Source organism: Bombyx mandarina, chromosome 12 (genome assembly GCF_030267445.1).
Source record: "Bombyx mandarina strain Sakado chromosome 12, ASM3026744v2".
Classification (NCBI taxonomy): Eukaryota; Metazoa; Arthropoda; class Insecta; order Lepidoptera; family Bombycidae; genus Bombyx; species Bombyx mandarina.
Genome location: NC_143219.1, coordinates 5071845 through 5092413, shown reverse-complemented (window position 1 = coordinate 5092413; position 20569 = coordinate 5071845). Strand labels below are relative to the sequence as shown.

Here is a 20569-nt window from a genome sequence, read left to right as displayed (position 1 = left end):
AACCATGACTGCATTAATTCATCTACACAATAAAAATAGAAAATATGATAAAGACAGCAAAAAAATGTGCAACTAAACTAAAAATCTATCTTTTGCCACTTCTGCCTATTACTAATAATTAGAACAAAAAAATGTAATAATATAAATAGTGGTGGCAAATGAATCATTCCTAACCTACTAAAAGCTATCATATTTCCTGTTTGTGTAAGACAAATGAAACAATAATTGTCCTTGAATATGTCATGAAATCTTTGAATTGTTAATTATATGTTGTGAAAAAATGAACATATTAAAATAATAATCGCCATAAAATTATATCTGGCACAGTTCTAAACGAAAATAATTATAAAATAAAAAATGTGGTCTGAATTAAGAACTTCCTGTTGAAGTCAGTTGCTTATTAATCACACACAGGCCCAGAGAGAAATATGATAAGATAATGAGAACAAATAACATTAGAGAATCATTAAATTTGACAGGACAAGTGTGTTGAAACCTTGGTGATGTCGCAGGCAAAATAACATCAATGTTGCTGCCCAGTTAGAGGCATAAAATTGAAGTCTAAATTGCACAGGAACAACCTTCCTTCCTTCGAATGTTTATTTAATAAATAAAAATGTTCTTTCACTAAAATTCAAGTAACAGAGTTGTTGTGTCCCTGTATAGAATCAGAAAAATAGGAAATTAGGTAGAAACAATTAATGTAATGTTCATAAGCTAATTACAAACAAGCAGCCTTTCTCTTTTCCTCTGTTAATAGTTTAGATTTTGTTATAATTCTGGTTTTTCATGTACAAGAAAGTACACAAAAACATAAGTGCACTAAAAAAATTAAAAATAAGTAAACTTAACCCTCTGTTCTATCTTAATGTTTATATTTATCATAACATGACAATATCCAATAACATGCTTATGGAGTGACAATAAGATGGCCGGTTCACTGTTTTGAAATTCTATCAGAATGCTACAAGATTGTCTGATTTTTCTCGCATTGGTCCGATCTTCATTTGAACTTAAAATGAAAATAAACTAATATACATGCCCATCATACGAATGTTTGTTGTTAAAATACTAATCTAACAGTTGTATACAAAAATTGAATTGGCACAAAGTCAACAAATAATGAGATATTTTTATTCATCACTTTCTTTGTCTATGTACAAGATTAGTGTAAGACAACACTACAATAAACAATCATATAAACAACAAGTAGGTACGTGGGTCTTGGCAATTTTTTAAGGAACGAATGCGCCCCCTGCGTACTTGGTGTTAAGTGGTTTCCGAAGACCATAGACAAAACATGAATGCCACAACACATCGAGATATGACATCTAATTCTCAATTAGTATAATAGCCCTTAAAACAGGAACACATGACTCCTTCCAGGTGAGAAATAAGAAGGGTGGTGATACATACTCGTTAGGACTCGCAACACGCACTGCGACCAGTGAAAAATTGTCTAGCGGTTTAATGCAAACATGTTTCTAAATAGCAATCTGTTTCGCAGATTTGTCGTTTGCGCGACAAGTACCGAAGGAATGTGCTAAGGGACCACAAGTATGGTGCGAGAGTCTAAAGTAAGTGGAAAAACAGCATTTGTATTTGTGATATATTATTTACGTGTTATTTAATTAACTATGCTATACTCAAATGTTAACTAAATTATTTGCAAACATAAAAGTTGTTTAATTATGTATATTGTCAATTTAATACACAATAGTAATAATATAGGCATATATAAAAAAAAAAAATTTCAAATTACTGTGACGTGAACATGTAATAATGTTATTTTCTCCGTCACGTTTGGCATTATATCAACATTTACGATGTTAAATTTAGATCAATACCTATACAAAAATATGTATTCTTGCATACGCAGGACTATTAAAGAAGAAAACTTATCGCCTCTAACAATTTACTTAAGTAAATAATGATTCAATAACGGTGATTCAGAAACAATTTTGTTGGGCTGTGTACATAATAAACGTTTTGAGTCATTGTTGATAGGCGGGGGGCTGAATGTGGCGCGGTTGGACACTGTACGGCGACCGTGTGGGAGAAACAAAAGCCGGATGTTTCTGACAATGAAATATCATCGAAATTCGTGAAACTATTCCGAGGACTCAAAGATGTTAAAGACCTTATTAATGAGGTAAGTTTAAAGACGTAGTAGATAATGAGAACTTCATTCACGGAATTTGAAATGAAAAGCAGGGTAGTTCTGATGTCGATGAGTTATGGTAATAACTCACGAATAAGCTGTGACTGACCGGGTAGTTAACGGCCCTGACTATTGCGCCAAGGGTCGTAGGTTCGATTCCCGCAAGCATTCGTGTGATGAACAGGTTTGTTTGCCCTTTATCTGGCTGTTTATTATCCATATATGTAATTATTTAAACATATATAAGTATGTTCATATGTCAGTCTCTGGTACCCATAACACAGGGACACCTATTTTGGGGCCAGATAACCGTGTTTTATTTGTTCCCAGTTATTTATTTATTATTATTACAAGTTTGCCCGCCCTCTGAAAGGAAAATCGTTGGTGGCTTCTTCTACTGTCTTATGGAAAGGAAGTAGCTTTAATCAAATGTAACTGCAAAATTCTGTGCGTTTGAATATTTTTTTTCTAGTACGAGCCGATTCTCAAATCTATGAAATTTGTGGCATCAAGCGATTAGGACATTAGCACGATTGTATTATATATTGAACATATTCAAATTCAAATTCAAAATCATTTATTTCAACTTGGATGTCATCAAAAACACACTTGTTGAATGTCAAAATGTAAAAGAAAATGTTAACTCTACCACCGGTTCCAAAAAAAGCCACAGTCCTGAGAAGAACCGGCGAAACAAACTCAGCGGGCTTTGTTTTTTTTTTGGATTTTCTCAAATATTTTCTTTTTTTTTTTAAATAAGAAAACATATTTACATTATACGAAAAAACAAGTCAAAAAAATACAATTCAAATAAATAATAATAATAATAATGAAAAATGAAAAGGCATAGATAGGCATAGATATTATATCTATGGAATATATTTATTAATTACTACAAATTCGAATAGAACGCGAACAAAAACGTACAATTTCTGAGATACAGTGTTACAGTGTTATTATATAAGGCTGGACACTAATCGTTGTTTTGACCCACTGAGTTTCTCGCCGGATCTACTCAGTAAGTCGCGCTTCCGATCCGGTGGTAGATTCTGCGAAGCACGGCTCTTGCTGGGGTTCGTGTTAACAACGTCGTCAGGTTTGAGCCCCGTGAGCTCACCTACTAGTTAAGCTTACGCTGAAATAGCCTCTCAAGGCTATCAGCTTAGGTTGGAAAAAAAAAGTAGTTCTGACACTGATGTCGTCAATAGTAGACCTTACGAGTTCCACGGTGTACGAGTGCTAACATGTCAAAAAGTTTTTTTTTTTGTTTAGTTGCTCTGTAATTTGGGTGTTATCGATAGTGTTATTGATAAGGCTTACACAGATTTGATAATGATATTATGATTAAATCGAACAATCTGTCATACGTACAACATTGTTTTATCAACACATTTCTGTGCTAATACCTAATAGGTTTGTTAGTGATAAATTTTGCTTCAAACCGATTAATGTTGCTCTTAAAGATAGAAACATTCAAAAACTTTGTTTTTTTTTATTATTTTTTAGTGCTTAGAGGGCTGAACGACGGCTCATGGTCTACATGGAGTTGAGTCGTTACCGAAACTCATCAATGTACCCCACCTACCTTGAGACACAAGTTCTAAGTCTCATTTCTATAATACAGCAGTTACCCTACCCTTCAAACCGGAACGCATTACTGCTTCGTGGTGCGTGGTGGAAATTCCTGGGGTGGTGATAATACCGGGCGAGGTCGCAAGACGCCGTCCTACCAGTATATACCTTGCTTACCTGACGATTCTTTATTATTATGATGAGAGTTTTAGTTAACCAGTATATTTAGGTATATAGTAAAAAATAAAAGTGTCATTTTTCCAACTTTGAAAGTCTGTAGGTTCTTTTTTTTAGGTAGGTCTTGGATTAATCTGCTTAACAACGGCTATAAACATAGAGTTGCTTATTTGCATACTGTTGGGGATGAATAGGTCTATTGTTTTCCAAACGACCAAAGACCCTCGACAGCTTCGACAAATCCTTTTATCGAGAGTGCAACCTGTCTTTTCGGACAATTCGACTTCGAGATCCATTTGAAAATGAATAATTTGCAGAATCAAATATTTCACTTTCAATATAGGAATATCTGGCTGCGAGCATCGAATCGGCGTGCCACGATATCCAGTATCCTGCGATCGCGAAGATATGCAAAGACAACACGGCCCATTTCGAAAATTACATACATCACGTTCTCAAATCGAACACATCGGCCGAGACAATGTGCAAAATCGTCGGCATGTGTAACAACATGAAATTGGACAATATCATTTCGTTGAACGTGAGTTTTGTTATTCGATTTTCGAATTTTTTTTGTTAACAAACTTTTTTTTTAAACTCTTTTTCATTTTGAAAAATATGTAAATTTGACTTAAACTTTATTTCCGCAGAAGAAAAGCACCAACGTGCCCGTCAAGCATAAAGGTAAGATTCGTTATGACTTTAAATATGTCACTAATAAAGTATAGAATTTTCTAGAATTTTCGCGAGTCGTACATTACATACCTAATTAAAACTATTATACTTTTACATCATACGTACATACAGTTTTCTTGATCACTGACGATCGTCAGTCATTTAAAGTAGTTTTTAAATGATACTTAATTACTTGATAAAATAATAACATTTAATAAAGTAATTTAATGAAATTCAATATGAGATTCCATTAACAAGTTCACGCCATAATAGAATTTGGTGACTGTTCATACAAAATATCGAAGTGAATATGAAAACATTAAAACTACGTAAAACAAATGTTTCGTGTACATGTCAATACAAATAATGTTTGTTCAGGTGTAACGAACCAAAAAAATATAATAACATTGCAGAACATAAATTTTCAATACATATCCATGTTAAGTTAACATTTTTTTTTTTTTTAAAACCTTCCGAATATTTTACAGATCGGCTCCTTGGAAATTCCCGTTGTACTTGGGGTCCTTCGTATTGGTGCAGTAATTTTAGGTAAGGCTTACGTATTTTGACTAAGAAGAATAATGAATAAAAAGGTTTACAAAACTCAATATAATATAATAATAAAAATAATAACATTGAATTATAAACCAACAGCGTATTTCAGGTTCAACAAAAAAACAAATTCGTGTGAAGGGATATTTACTCCCGCTAAAAATGACAAAGCAAAATAATATTTAAAACGTATTGAGTTAAACTAAAGCAAATAGTAAATAGTTCGTTACGAACGTAACTAATTATTAAAAGAGTAAAAACACATTAATATTATCACTTTAATAATGACCGGTCGTTAGTGAGAAATTATGGAACAGGAAATGAATAGTTTCGAAGAAATTCTTTTTGAAATACAACAATTGTTGTAACGCTTCTTGTATTTGAAGACCTTTATATGCGATATGTGAAATTTACTAGTGGTAGGACCTCTTGTGAGTCCCCACGGGTAGGTACCACCACCCCGCCTATTTCTGCCGGGAGGCAGTAATGCGTTTCGGTTTGAAGGGTGGGGTAGCTGTTGTAACTATACTGAGACCTTAGAGCTTATATCTCAAGGTGGGTGGCGCACTTACGTTGTAAATGTCTATGGGCTTCAGTAACCACTTAACACCAGGTGGGCTGTGAGCTCGTCCACCCATCTAAGCAATAAAAAAACAAAAACAAAAACAAAAATATGTACATATATGTGAAAGTGAAAAATATGTTACATTTTGTTGCAGAATATAATTATATATTCTGTAGTTAGACTGAGAATGGTTATTGAACGCCGTGTAGGGTTTGCGTCCGTTTATCATGAAGAACATTAGCTAACCTTACATTAGATTCCCCCCCTCTCCTGCCTAATCGATGATAACTCAAGAGGCTACTCCAACTACTCGCGGACCGGTAGGTGAGCTCACGGTCTCAACCTGAGAGAGTTTGCTAACACTGGCCTTAGCAAGAGCGGAACCTACCACCGGATTGAAATCGCAACCCAATAAGATGATCCGGTGCGAAGGTCAGTTGGTTGTGTCTGTGGGTTGGTTCGCACGGTAACCAGTGGTTGAAGAGCCTAAAAGCACCGACACCCGATGTTAAACTGTTGTCGGACCCCAAGAAGTTACATCAACTTAAAGTTGAAGTTTCAAAGATTAAATAGTATTTTAACTTTGAAATAAGAACATAATATGTTCATATCATATTATGATTCACACTTAAGAATAACGGTGTCGACTTTAAATACGCTACAATCAGTAATTAATAATAATAAATATAAACAATGAGACTGATATGCATACTTATATATGTTACATAAATACATATGTATGTGTACATATATAGATACTGAACATACAAAGAAAGAGTAAACAAAGTTGTTTATCACATGAGCGTTTTCCCGATTTTGGGAATTGATGCCACGACCCTCGGTCCAGCAGTCAGGGACGGTACTGTGCCATCGTGTCAGTTAAAACGTACGGGAATTGTAACAAAATGTTACTATATAGGGATTAGATCTGACCAGCTAGTTATAAAAGATGACCCACAGATAAAATGCAATTATACAAACAGAGCAATACACAACCATTGCCTAAACCCCTGCCGAAGTCGTCATAATGTTTTCCATTAATTAAACAATCTCACTTTTCTTATCAGTGCTAAAACTGTACTGATAAGAAATAACAGATTAAGGATGTACGTTATGTCAATTAAATTTTTTTGATGATATGTTTTTATTTGGTCTACATATGATTTGCTTCCGAAACTGCCAGTATTATTGCTCAGTAGTTATATTATGTACTATGAGTACATTGACCTGTCTATTCCCAAACATCGGTTCTCGCTTTGAAAGGATTACAAAACAATGATTACGTTCGCCTTTCAGTTGTACAATATGTTCCGGTTACAATGCTGTTTGTTTTCTAAGTAAAACGGTTTAAAATTTTAAAACGCCAACAATGAACGAAATTCACATTCGATTGTCATTGCTCGAATGCCTTTGCTCTTAAATGTGTTATTGCAATTTCGGTAAGGTATATTTTATGTTGTTGTTTGTAATGCATTATTAGAAAAATGAAAAATAAATCTAGTAGAGAGATGACAAATGGGTCCAAAGTACATTATTGTGATCTCTATTAACTAACGTGGATAAATAAGCGTGTAGTAAACCCATGGAGTTGACCCGAGGCTGTAAATTGATGATATTTGGCATTGCTGAAGTCCATGGGCGACGGTAACCACTCACCATCAGGTGGGCCGTATGCTCGTCTGCCTACAAGGGCAATAAAAAAAGAAGAAAAAAAATCTGTCGTGAACGTATTCCGTAATAAGTGCTTTTCAAAGTCGTCGATGACAGATCTCGGTATGGACATTGACAAGACAAGGGGCCATCCATAAATTACGTCACACGAATTTTAAGACTTTTGAACCCCTCCCCCCGTCCTTGTCACAGGTTGTCACATTTTTATAACCCCTTCTGATGTGACGTCACACATAATTTCAATTGATGCTTGTAGGTAAGTTAAATGACGTTGCATGAGAGATAATCTCATAGCGAGAATGCTAAATTATTAATGACTATAGTTCAACTTCGTGGATTTTTAAAGTTTTTTATTTATATCTAAATTTCGCGTTTTAATATTTTAAATTTTAACATGTGACTTCACAAAACTATTGACCCCCATGCCCCTTGTCACGCTATGACACACAAGATGATGACCGAGCTTTGCTGGGTTTTTTTTGATAACGCCATCTTGTTGTGTCTTTAAAGCGGTTAGTTGCCCTCAATTATGAAAAATAGTATTATTATTCGCCAATAGATGTCGGAAAGAGTTGATTATTGAAAACACGAATAAAACAACATTTTCTGAAAATAAATCGAAGCTAGATCGATTTATCGCCCTCGAAATCCCCTGTATACTAAATTTTATGAAAATCGTTAGAGCCGTTTCCGAGATTCAGATTATATATATATTAATATACAAGAATTGCTCGTTTAAAGGTGTAAGATTTCGTTGATACCCCCCCCCCCTCCCCTCCCCATCAACGTGTGACTTAATTTACGGATGACCCCCAAGGCTTCTGTTTATCGAAGACTGTTTTCTTAATGCGATTAGGTTTATCTATTAAATGTAGATATGCACCATCGACATTGTGACGCGAAACTGTATTATCTTTGATTTTCGCGAGTCGTAGATATAATTAAAACTTAACATAAGATTAGCTTGAATTCTTGACGTGATTGTTAAGTGATAGTTTTAAGACAAGACAGTGACAGAAGCTACCTTTTATCCCGAGAAAACATTATTCCTACGGGAAACTACATTGACTCTTCACCTTACCCACGCGGGTGAAGCCGCGAGTAACAGCTAGTACAATTAAATTTAAATCACATACGGTCGTGTTGGAAACGCTGGACTGGTCTTGTCACAAATGCCATTGAAACTTAGCTGAAACTTAACACTTGCTCAGTATCTAGGGGCATCACGGAAGGATTGGACTTCAGATAGACCGCGAGTTCGTTTGCTCAGCTCAGCTAAAAAAAAACAATCACGAAAATTCCAGGCACGAACTTCACCTTTAGGTCACGAACGTATTGCCTTCTACGTGATAAAAACATTCAGATGTACTTTATCTACATATTACTACCACTGCTATGACTGCTCGTTTTCGCTAAAATAAATTGCAATTTATTGGTTTAGTTTTCAGTCAATAGTTATGGTGAATACTTGTTTTTTTTTTCTCTTCTAAATATATAGTTCGTATAGAGTTATATTTACGTTAGAGTATAATAGAGTATAATAGTAGAGTATAGAGTTATACTATTTATAGAGTTATAGTTATATTAGTTATAGTTAGTTATAGGTTCCCCGTGAGGTTTTGTGGTGGAGCATGAAAGTGAAAGGAGTGCCAGGGAAATACCAACGGCTTGTTCGAGCTATGTACGGTAGAGCTAGTACGCTCCGCAGCTGGCGATACCGACGGGTTCAGTGTGGCGGTAGGCTTACACCAGGGATCAGCTTTAAGCCCTTACCTGTTCATCCTAGTAATGGATGCCCTAACATCGGACATACAGGAAGAGACGCCTTGGTGTATGCTGTTCGCTGACGACATTGTTCTCGTTGAGCCTGAGATACAGAGGAGACTGGCAAAATGGAAAGAAAGGTTGGAAAACGTGGGTTTGAAGAGCAGTCGAACAAAAACCGAGCACATGTTTTGTGATTTTGGTGGTTCTTCAGACTTCACGCCAATCGCCTTAGCTGGTGTATCCCTGCCAGTCTGCTCCGACTTCAAGTACCTCGGCTCTATACTCCAGAACGACGGCAACATAGACCGGGACGTCACTAATCGAATAAACGCTGGTTGGATGAAATGGCGACAGGTCTCTGCAACAGCATGCGATCGTAGAATGCCCCTTCAGCTCAAGGAAAAAAATTACAAAACGATAATTAGACCTGTCGTGCTGTATGGATTTGAGTGTTGGGCGACGAAAGTAAAGCATGAAAGAGGAGTGCATTGAGATGGATGTGTGGAGTGACAAGAATGGACAAGATAAAGAATGAGTATATGAGAGGAAGTGTGAAAGTGGCCCCGGTAAGCAACAAATTAAGGAGCGGACGGTTAGCGTGGTATGGACATGTGATGCGTAGAGAGAAGGTGCATGTGACTAGGAGATGTATGGAAATGGTAGTGCAAGGTAGAGGGGAAGAGGTCGACCGAAGAAGACATGGATGGAGTGTGTGAATGACGATATGAGAGAGAGAGGAGTGAGTGTTGAGATGACGGCTGATAGAAGAGAATGGAAGAGAAAAATTTGCTGTGCCGACCCCACTTAGTGGGATAAGGTGGAGAAAAAGAAGAAGAGTTATAGTTAGTTAAGTTATAGCTTACGTAAATCCTTCCATCTCCGTTTTGAACTAACTTATATATAAAGCAATCTAAACATCCTAACGGGACACTGAACATCTCTGTCCAATCTCTCTGTCCAATTAGACTGTACTAGTATATAAGTCAATTTGGCTTGGTACCACCACAGCGTTATGTATATTTGTTCAAAAGCTCATGAAACTGGCGTAGAGTGTGTTAGTCGTAAATATATCTGTTGAAACTGTGTGTCCTATATAAATATGTTTACGTACAAAGCACTGGCCGAGAATGCAACGCTACGCCTCACTGCATCAACCGCGTGTGGTCCAAAATGACCTTCCCGGAGGACAACGACAACATATGCCAGATATGCTTGGACATGGTGAAGCAGGCGAGAGACCAACTACAGAGCAACGAAACTCAGGTATAATGTTTTTAAATAATGTATATTCTTAGTTTTCTTTTATTTATTTATTTGGGAAACCAACAGTACAAACATAATATATCTATACATATAAATAAAATTGGAGTGTCTGTTTGTAATATTGAAATAACCGCTTTTTACTACATGCATATGAATATATATACGGTACATACACCAAAATAAAATTTTTACAATTTTTGTCTGTCTGTCGGTTTGTTACGGCTAATCTCTGGAACGGCTGGACTGATTTTGATGAGACTTTCACTAATAGGTAGCTGATGATATAAGGAGTAACATAGGCTACTTTTTTTAGACTAACTTCGCCCCGCGGCGTCACCCGCTGTTATTGTCGTACCGCGCGCAACATGACGGGACTCGCCTATCAATAATAAAATTTAATGTTTCCGAAGTGAAGCGAGGGCGGGTCGCTAGTTATAATATATAAAAAAACAGCTAAAACAATAACCAGACAAGTTTCCACCATCAAAATCACATATAAGTAGAAAGTGAACAAATGAAAACAGAGAAATTTATAAATTTAAGATTACAAAAACAAAAAAGAAGAGCAACACAATACGCACATATGTACATCCACCTTTATTTTGTGTATACATGTGTAGCTCACCTTAAAAATATTCCAAAATAGCATTTCTGTAAGTTACGATTTCTCTAAGCTATTTCTATACCTTATCAGCACATCCAATACATTCGTATGACCAGAGGTTATTTATTAAATGTCAATAAGTTGGTTGTGCCGTTGATCCCAATATGAGCGAACTCATTCTTCTCGACCTGCTCTTATCACTAATTCCCCGTTATCCGATAATAATTGCATCCTCAGGTTAATTTTCATATCACTCTCTGTTCTTATCGTGAAGCCATCATGTATTTCCATTAAAAGTTTCTATCCTTGGATAGCTCTGATAGCGTTGAAGCATAAGTCAGATTTCAAACACTGTTTCGTTTTGTATTTCTCATGGGACTCTTAAACTACCTCGATTTTAGAGCATACTAGCGAACCGCCCTGGCTTCGCTTCGGAAACATTAAATTTTATTATTGTTAGCCGAGTCCCGCGATGTTACCCGCGATTATTGTCGTACCGCGGGAGAAGCCGCGGGGCGAAGCTAGTCTAAAAAAAAAGTAGCCTAAGTTACTCCTTATATCATCAGCTACCTATCAGTGAAAGTCTCGTCAAAATCGGTCCAACCGTTCCTTGTTTAGCCGGAAAAAACAGACAGACAGACAGACAAAAATTGTAAAAAATGTTATTTTAGTGTATGTAGCGTATCATTCATATGCATGTAGTAAAAAGCGGTTATTTCAATATTACAAACAGACACTCCAATTTTATTTATATGTATAATTATTTAAAAAATGTTAATAAAAACTACACAGAAAATTAGTTAACGGATTCTCGCTACCACCAAACATGATAACAAAATAATGAAGCCCGACAAAGCCCAATTAAGTTTGATTATAGAATTTTTCACTTTGAGTTTATTATCAGTACAAGCAAACATTACATGAACTTCTCTTGGCATAAAGTCGTCCTAAGTCAACGCCCGATAAACTTAACCTCTGCATTGTGAACGTCTCTAATAAGAACGCCTGTAACAAGCAATCTGTCGGCAACAATGAAGCAATAAAAAAAAACTTAATTTTTATTGCTTAGGTGGGTGGACGAGCTCACGGCCCACCTGACGTTAAGTGGTTACCGAAGCTCATGGACATCTACAACGTAAATGCCGCCACCTAACTTGAGATATCAGTATAGTTACAACGGCTGCCCCACCCTTCAAACCGAAACGCATTACTGCTTCTCGGCAGAAATAGGCGGGGTGGTGGTCCTACCCTCGGGGACTCACAAGACGTCCTACCAAAAATAGCAACCAGGATAATCACTATTTTTGTAAAATAACCAATTACGAAATTTTAAAACCGTTCAAGAGATACGAAAATTCGCAGAGTCGCATCGGTTGATACGAATTCACCGGGCATCGTTTCCTTTAGGCCATGACTATTTACTTTATTTGCCTTTAGTTATCATTAAAATGTTACAAAAAAGTTAAAAAATATGGTGGTACTCACTTGTGTGTGCTTATAAGACACCCTATCAAAAGTGATTTATTATTATCGTTAGGCCTTTTTTCACATTGATAACAACACCACAAGTCCAACACTCATATAAATATTAGCCTATCCATTAAGTACGCGTATTTTCTACATGGATACCAAGTTTCAAGTCAATCGGATGCATGGTTCAGTAGTTATAACGGAACATCCGTAAAAACCACTGTAGATTTATATATTATCTACATATATATTAATACGTGAAGCAAAAACTTTGTACCCCTTTTTACGGAAATTGCGCGGACGGAGGAGTATGAAATTTCCCGCACTCATAGAGAATATAGAGAAGGAGTGCAGAATAATAATAGTTTTTTTAAAATTATGCATAAAAATACACTAAATCAATAAATAAAAACATTACACACACTACCACTATGTATTTGACACACACACGCATGCACACTATTTGTTTAATGTCAAACTTTTCTTATTGCTTATAGTCTGTGGTCAAATTAAGAATAGATTAAATAATTGTTTCTTTATTAATATTTGTCTAAGGTGTATTTTTGGCGAAGTCTATGATTATAGAAGAATAATAGTCTTTGAAAATAGAATCATAATTGTGTACAAAGTTATAATTTAAATTAATTATAGTCGAATTTCGACTACCGGGGGACTACTAGTTAGTATAGATACTTCACTTTTCCTTTTTGTAATTTCAGGAAGAAATAAAAGAAGTATTCGAGGGTTCGTGCAAGTTGATTCCCATAAAGTTCGTGGCAGAGGGATGTATGAAATTGGCCGATGAGTTCGTGCTCGAGCTGATTGAGACGCTCGCTTCAGAGATGAACCCCCAAGCCGTGTGCTCTGTCGCTGGACTCTGTAACAACGCTAAGATCGATCGGCTGCTTGTAGACTACGTAAGTCAAAGACAGTTTAATTCTTTTAAAGCTACCGCTGGTTATTACGTATCGCTCCGTGCGCTAAAGACAATGTCAAATCTCGAAAAAAAAAGAAAAAAAAAAGTGAGCCGTCACGGGACGCCTGGCAGATGTGAAACATCGACATTATTTTGTAAAAGTAATATGCAGAAAAGAACTGATTGTTATAGGAACTAAATATGTTATAATGATAAAATAAAATATTACGAAAAAATAATTTGTTTTCAAGTAAAACACAGGTTATGTGTACTGTAGTAAACAACACTGTATACACTACGGAGTATACACTATAGGTATCCGAGCTCAGTTTAGCGAGAGAGATGGCTTAACGCTGGATCGAGTGGGAGAGAATCGCACGGTCGATTGCGCATGGCGACGCGTCGCCACGCCAGAAATCGGTTTTACGTGCGGCTATAGATGTTTGACATCAAAAAATGCTTCTCTTTTTCAATTTACTCACAATAATAATAATAATAAATCTTTTTATTTGACACCACATCTACAGAGTAAGCATATAAAGCAAATAATAGACGGTGACATAAATTGGCGGCGCTGAAAGCGATCTCTTCTAGGCAACCTTGCAGGGAGATGCTTAAAGGTAGGGCATTCCATAAAAGGACTGCTTCAACCGCAAAGGAATGGTCATAAAATGACGTCCCGTGAGCCGGAAACTTCAGCATTAAATTCTTAAACTTATGTACAGTTTCATATTTTAAATATCGAGATATTAAAGATAATCGCTTATTTATTCCAATTAAATTAAAATGCTATATCAAATAAAATTATAAATACTAAATTATTGTTAAATATAAATAATTTTACTAATCAAAGAAACACTATGAGACTATGATATTACTTAAATGACATAAGTAGTTATGCAGCGCATAAAATGCAAATGATTGTTTGTTTTTAATTATTTTGCAGTTATTTTCTTTCCGGTTTAGTATTATAAAAAATATGATTCTAGTTTGTTTCGTCAACTATCCACTAATGTAAACTTTCTCATATTTATTTAACAGTAATATATATGAGACGCACACAATACATTATCATCATAACGTAAGTATTCTATACAAAAATCCAAGGAAAGAAAAAAAAATGCTTTAAATAAATTTTAACTATAAAAAAAATTCCCAGTAGCTTTATCACACCACAGTGATAATTGGCCACTGAATAAGCCGTTTGCATAAAAATATTGTAATTTAATATCTGCCGTAGTGTGTTTTGTGACTAATGTTCACGATGACCGGGTTATCTTTGTCGATAACTTCGTATTATTTATGTCGCTCAATGACCTTATGTCATGTTATTTTAATAAATGATACGTACATATGTAATCATTACTTATCGTTTTAATGAACGTCTACAATACGATAGAACGTTTTTCTTTGTATTTATGCTGTTGTGTTTAAAGTAAATAAATATGGAAGGTTAATAACGTACTTCCAATCTTGATTGAATGAGTCTTAAATAATTTGAAATTTATTATATATACAATGTGTCCAGTTACGGACTAGCGATATTTTAGATACTTATAAAACAACTATTTTAATATACAAATACAGCATAAACTTGGGTCCAACCCGCCTCCACGCTAAATGGCAGCCATTTTGATTTTTTTAAATGAAATTTCTCTACGTATGTATAAAAAACATCATATCAGTAAAAGTTTGGGTTTCACTGCGATAAAATAGGCTTATTCGAGGGGTAATACTCCTGTATGTCATTTACACTATAAAATAATGTGTTTAATATCATCTACAAATTTTAGAGTAAATAATGACGTTTTAAAAAAAAGTAAAAAAATACGTACATTAACAAATTACTACAAAATCACTCACTACCCGTAGTCGTGACCTACACATAACATTTAGCTTGCAGGTGGGTGGTTGGAAGTCTGTGGATTAAAAGAAACAGATATTAATTTAATAAAAATTAGATAGCATATTGTACGATTCCTATTTAAACTTTGATTTAAAAACTAAAATACTTAATGGGTTTTTTTCGGCATCAACTTAGTAGAGAATTTTAGTACTGCCACTACTAACTTGTAGATATTGCCTTGTATACAAAATCCAATATATAATTTGAAGTCGTCGTGGCCTAAAGGATAAAACGTCCAGTGCATTCGTATATAGCTATGCACCGGTGTTCGAATCCCGCAGGCGGGTACCAATTTTTGTAATGAAATACGTACTCAACAAATGTTCACGATTGACTTCCACGGTGAAGGAATAACATCGTGTAATAAAAATCAAACCCGCAAAATTATAATTTGCGTAATCACTGGTGGTAGGACCTCTTGTGAGTCCGCACGGGTAGGTACCACCACCCCGCCTATTTCCGCCGTGAAGCAGTAATGCGTTTCGGTTCGAAGGGTGGGGCAGCCGTTGTAACTATACTGAGACTGTAGAACTTATATCTCGAGGTGGGTGGCGCATTTACGTTGTAGATGTCTATGGGCTCCAGTAACCACTTAACATCAGGTGGGCTGTGAGCTCGTCCATCCATATAAGCAATAAAAAAAAAAAAAACAAAAAAAAAAAAAAAAAAAAAAAAAAAAAAAAAAAAAAAAAAAAAAAAAAAAAATTAATATTTTTTTGCGGAATATGTAAATTTAATATAATGCAGCTATGCAAATATTTAATTAGTCATTTGGGACACCACACATTTTGTCTTGTGTGGAGACGAAATTAAATTTTTTTTTCTTAGGCAAACGAGCACCGAATCAACTGCCACACGAAATTCCAAGGACTCAGTGAAGTCTGAATTTCTTGTCGATTAAATTAGAATCGACTTAATTTTTATTTATTGAACAATATACACATGTATTTATTTCGAAAATTTGTACACAGAACGCACAAAGAGAACTAAGGGCTGGTTGTTACAACTGTCAGAAGACCGTCGGTGTTGTCAGGAAGAAGTTTGACGAGACCAAGTATGAAGACTTTTTAATGGGACTCCTGCAGGTAACTTTAAAAAAAAAAACAATATTAACTAAAATGAAATGCAATCTTTCTGGTTTGTGAGTCGTGTGTTTGTTATCCTTCACAGTTTGAGGGTAAAATATTGGTGAAATATTTTGAATAAAAAAAATATAAAAATTTCTAGTTTATGACCTGTAGACCGATTAAATTTCTGAACTATGAACGTGTAGTTTCTCTTCTACATAATTCATACATAAAAAAAGTTATAATAAAAAATTACCACTGTATTGTAGTATCCAAACATACTTAAATTATTAAATTGAGATAATTATGTATATTCCATTCAAGGTATGCCGCAACATGGACTCATTATCCGACTCTTGTTCGATGTTGATATTCAAATACTACGAGAACATTTTGGAAGCCGTGAAAAAGGATTTACACCCCGAAGGCATCTGCCATGTCAGCGGACAGTGTTCGTACAAGTTCCATAATCACGATGAGTTCACGTTCCCCGAACAGATGGTCCAGTATTCTGCGACCGAGTAAGTATTATCCAGTTATGTTACTATACTTGAGACCTTAGAGCTTATATCTCAAGGTGGGTGGCGCATTTACGTCGTAAATGTCTATGGGCTCCAGTAACCACTTAACACCAGGTGGGCTGTGAGCTCGTCCACCCATCTAGCAATAAAAAAATAAAAAAAAACTTACTGTAGAACATTTCAGTAATATTTATATAGTCAAAATAAAGTAATTATCCTATATGGGATTCTTTACTGGCTCGTACAGACATAATATTGTACACAACTGAAAGATGTACTACCACTGCTACTAAAATTGAGAAGAGAAAAAACAATTGTATCAAACCTAATTTGATACACAAGATACATCATAATTATTATAGGGAATAATTGAAGAAATACTTTGGTTCATGAATTAATCTGTCAAAAATATCATATTCTTTTAACACGTTAAACGCTAAACTGGAAACCATGCTTTTAATTAAGTGGACCGCATCGGACACCGTGGGGCTCTGCCATTTGTCTTCTCTCTGGAATGTCGCCCATTATTTTTGAGTTATTTCTTGACAATTTTTGCGAAAAAAACAAACATCTCAAGAATTTTTGGACGATTATTGATAAATTGATGCGGCTCTAGGTCAAAATATGTCCAGATACCCGTCATGGCGTTCTACGTGCTAAGAGAAACATTCAAAATATCTTCAAAATCCGTCTTAATACGTATTGTCGACATTGTGAATTTTCATGCAGGATTTTATGTATAATCGATAAAAAGATTTTTTTTTATTCCTTAAATGGGTGGACGAGCTCACATCCCATCTGGTGTTAAGTGGTTACTGGAGCTCATAGACGTAGACACTTCCACAGTTAAGGAATAACATCGTGTAATAAAAATCAAGCCCGCAAAATTTTAATTTGCGTAATTACTGGATTACTGGAGGTGTAGGACCTTTTGTGAGTCCACATGGTTATGTATCACCACCCTGCTTATTTCTGCCGTGAAGCAGTAATGCGTTTCGGTTTGAAGGGTGGGGCAGCCGTTGTAACTATACTTGAGACTTTAGAACTTATATCTCATAGGCGGGTGGCGCATTTACGTTGTGGATGTCTATGGGCTCCAGTAACCACTTAACACCAGATGGACTGTGAATTCGTCCACTACTGCTTCACGGCAGAAATAGGCACTATATGGCGCTATAAATCGGTTTTCTAATGTTCACAGCGATGTTCCGTGCGAATTTTGCGAACAGCTGGTCAAACATCTGCGAGACGTTCTCGTCGCGAATACTACTGAACTCGAATTCTATAAAGTCCTTCAAGGTATTTATTTTTGGCTTTCTATTCGGATATGCGATCCAAAGTATTATATTCATTAGTATTCTTTTGTTTCCAACTAAATGATCAATATTTCCTATCTAGGTTGTTTGCTAATTTCTTTAGTGATGCTCCTCACTCCACATTATCGATAACGGTTTTTGAACAAGACAATTGAAATTTTATAAAAATCATCACTCAATTGATTTTCGATTGTAAATATTTTATAATGTCTATTACATAGTTCTAATTTAACTTTTTGTTTTTGTTGTTAATAAAACTTCTATGTGTTGATCTGTACAACAATGAAATACATTTAAAGATTATTGTAATTAATAATATAATAGTTCCACAAATCAAAGTAGAAATCAATTTCGCAACACTTTTTAGTTCATTCAACGCCATATTTTTTATCTATGTCATCGCTGCTTTATAACATTCCATACCATTAACACCCCTCCCAACTACTTCAGATTAAAAAGAGTAAGTACACTATCTTTACATCTATTTAAAGATTATTTAAATATTGGACCATTTTACAACAATGAAAGACATTTAAAGATCATCTTATCGTAATTTAGTTCCACAGTTCCTAACACAAATTAATTTCACAACACTATTTAATTCACTGAACGCCATATTTTTTATCTATGTCACCGCTGCTTTATTCGCATTAATTTTTTATCTATGTCACCGCTGCTTTATTCACATTAATTTTGTATCTACGCCATCGCTGCTTTATTCACATTAATTTTTTATCTATGTCACCGCTCCTTTATTCACATTAATTTTTTATCTATGTCCCCGCTGCATTATTCACACTATCCCCCCGTCCCCCTCCATTTATTTAAAGATACTACAATTTTCCACACAGGCCTCTGCAAGCAAACGGGAAAATTCAAGGACGAATGTCTACACTTAGCCGAACAGTACTATCCGGTTATCTACAACTTCCTAGTGTCCGATTTGAAACCGGCTGAAACGTGCAAAGTTATTGGGATCTGCGGTAACCTCACTAGCGCGCCGATCTCGCCGCTCGTGGCCAGGGAACTGGTCGTTAAAGTGCAACCTAAATTGATTGGCGCTGAAGAATCAAAGGTAAGATTTAAAAAAAAAATGCTCAATGTGTGAACGGACTTAAACAGACGAATTCAAATCTTAACTATAAAAATCATCAGAGGACAAAAATCCGATTTCGAGATAAGAAAAATGTTGAATGTTTCATTTGGTTCACGATTTTGGTAAGATCATCAAGGATTACGTATTTTAAAACCTTTGTATTTGGCCAATGGACAACAATAGTGCCCGAACTACAGCCAGGTTTTAAAGTACTTTCAAAATCATTTATAACGCGCAATAAATTTAAAACGACTGCCTCAGAGCGGCGCTGCCATGATGATGAATGAAATACAAGTTCGATACGTGAATATCTAAAGAAAGCGTCAGAACGGTTCTTTGAAAAAGCCGCGCGACACGATTGCCTTCTTATCATGTCAGCCGCTAATAACATATCGGACCCAAGCGACGCAAAGACGCCGTCGCCCAAAACATGTCTCGTCGAATGTTCCGGATCGACTCTCGGTGCTTTTAGACTCTCCCAGCACCACCGGTTATCGATCTCGACGAGTTAATTAACACATAGGCACAGCCCACTGAGTTTCTCGCCGGATCTTGTCAGTGGACCGCAATTTCTTACAGTGATGTATTCAGCGAACCACCGCTCTTGCTAAGGCTAGTGTTAACAAGTCCTCTCATGTTGAGCCCCGTGAGCTCATCTACCAAACCGTCTGTAATTGGAATAGCTGCTTAGGCTACTTAGATTAGGTAGAGCAACAAAACATACTCGCTCAGTGTTCGGGATATCGGTACTGACCCCCAGTGGCTGTTCGTTCCAGATCGCTCATGTACCGTTAGCAAAACAAGCGGAGCCGGCGAGCGCGGCGGTGCCCGTGCTCCCCCTCGAGCGCATGTTCGTAGCGGCGCCGCAGAGCAAGGCCGCCTGCGCGTTCTGCCAGTACTTCCTGCACTACTTGCAGGTGCAACTCAGCGACACCAGGACCGAGGTGAGTCTCACAGTACGGTCAACCGGTACAACGCGTTTGAAGGTTTGAGATAACCGTTTTAAATACAATCGAGATTTCGATCGCGATGTCTGTGGGCTACGGTAGCTATATTATACACCGCATAAACTGTGGGCTTTCCGTCTTAGAAAATCGACATCAGACTGGAGTAGTATTGATGGAGCTTTTCTTATTGTTTATTTTTTTGTACATAAAATAAATTGTCTTAAATATTTGTCTTAACGGTCAATAACCTCACATTCTCATGTTGCACTTAAGTTTTTTAATTATGACCGACCGCCTGCCTGTCGTCAACCCTTCTTGGGAAT

At 36.0% G+C, this 20569-nt stretch overlaps 1 protein-coding gene across 1 annotated transcript in view; it reads left to right on the top strand.

Annotated features, from left to right (window-relative positions):
- Positions 1–20569, top strand: part of Sap-r (prosaposin) — a 34304-nt gene that overhangs the window by 1420 nt on the left and 12315 nt on the right. The window contains exons 2-13 of the mRNA XM_089731843.1: positions 1508–1577; positions 2008–2152; positions 4254–4451; positions 4561–4594; positions 5074–5134; positions 10256–10403; positions 13197–13394; positions 16271–16384; positions 16691–16887; positions 18089–18186; positions 19055–19278; positions 20076–20243. Coding sequence (XP_089587969.1) covers positions 1508–1577; positions 2008–2152; positions 4254–4451; positions 4561–4594; positions 5074–5134; positions 10256–10403; positions 13197–13394; positions 16271–16384; positions 16691–16887; positions 18089–18186; positions 19055–19278; positions 20076–20243 — 1655 coding nt within the window. The remainder of the gene's footprint in view (positions 1–1507; positions 1578–2007; positions 2153–4253; positions 4452–4560; positions 4595–5073; positions 5135–10255; positions 10404–13196; positions 13395–16270; positions 16385–16690; positions 16888–18088; positions 18187–19054; positions 19279–20075; positions 20244–20569) is intronic.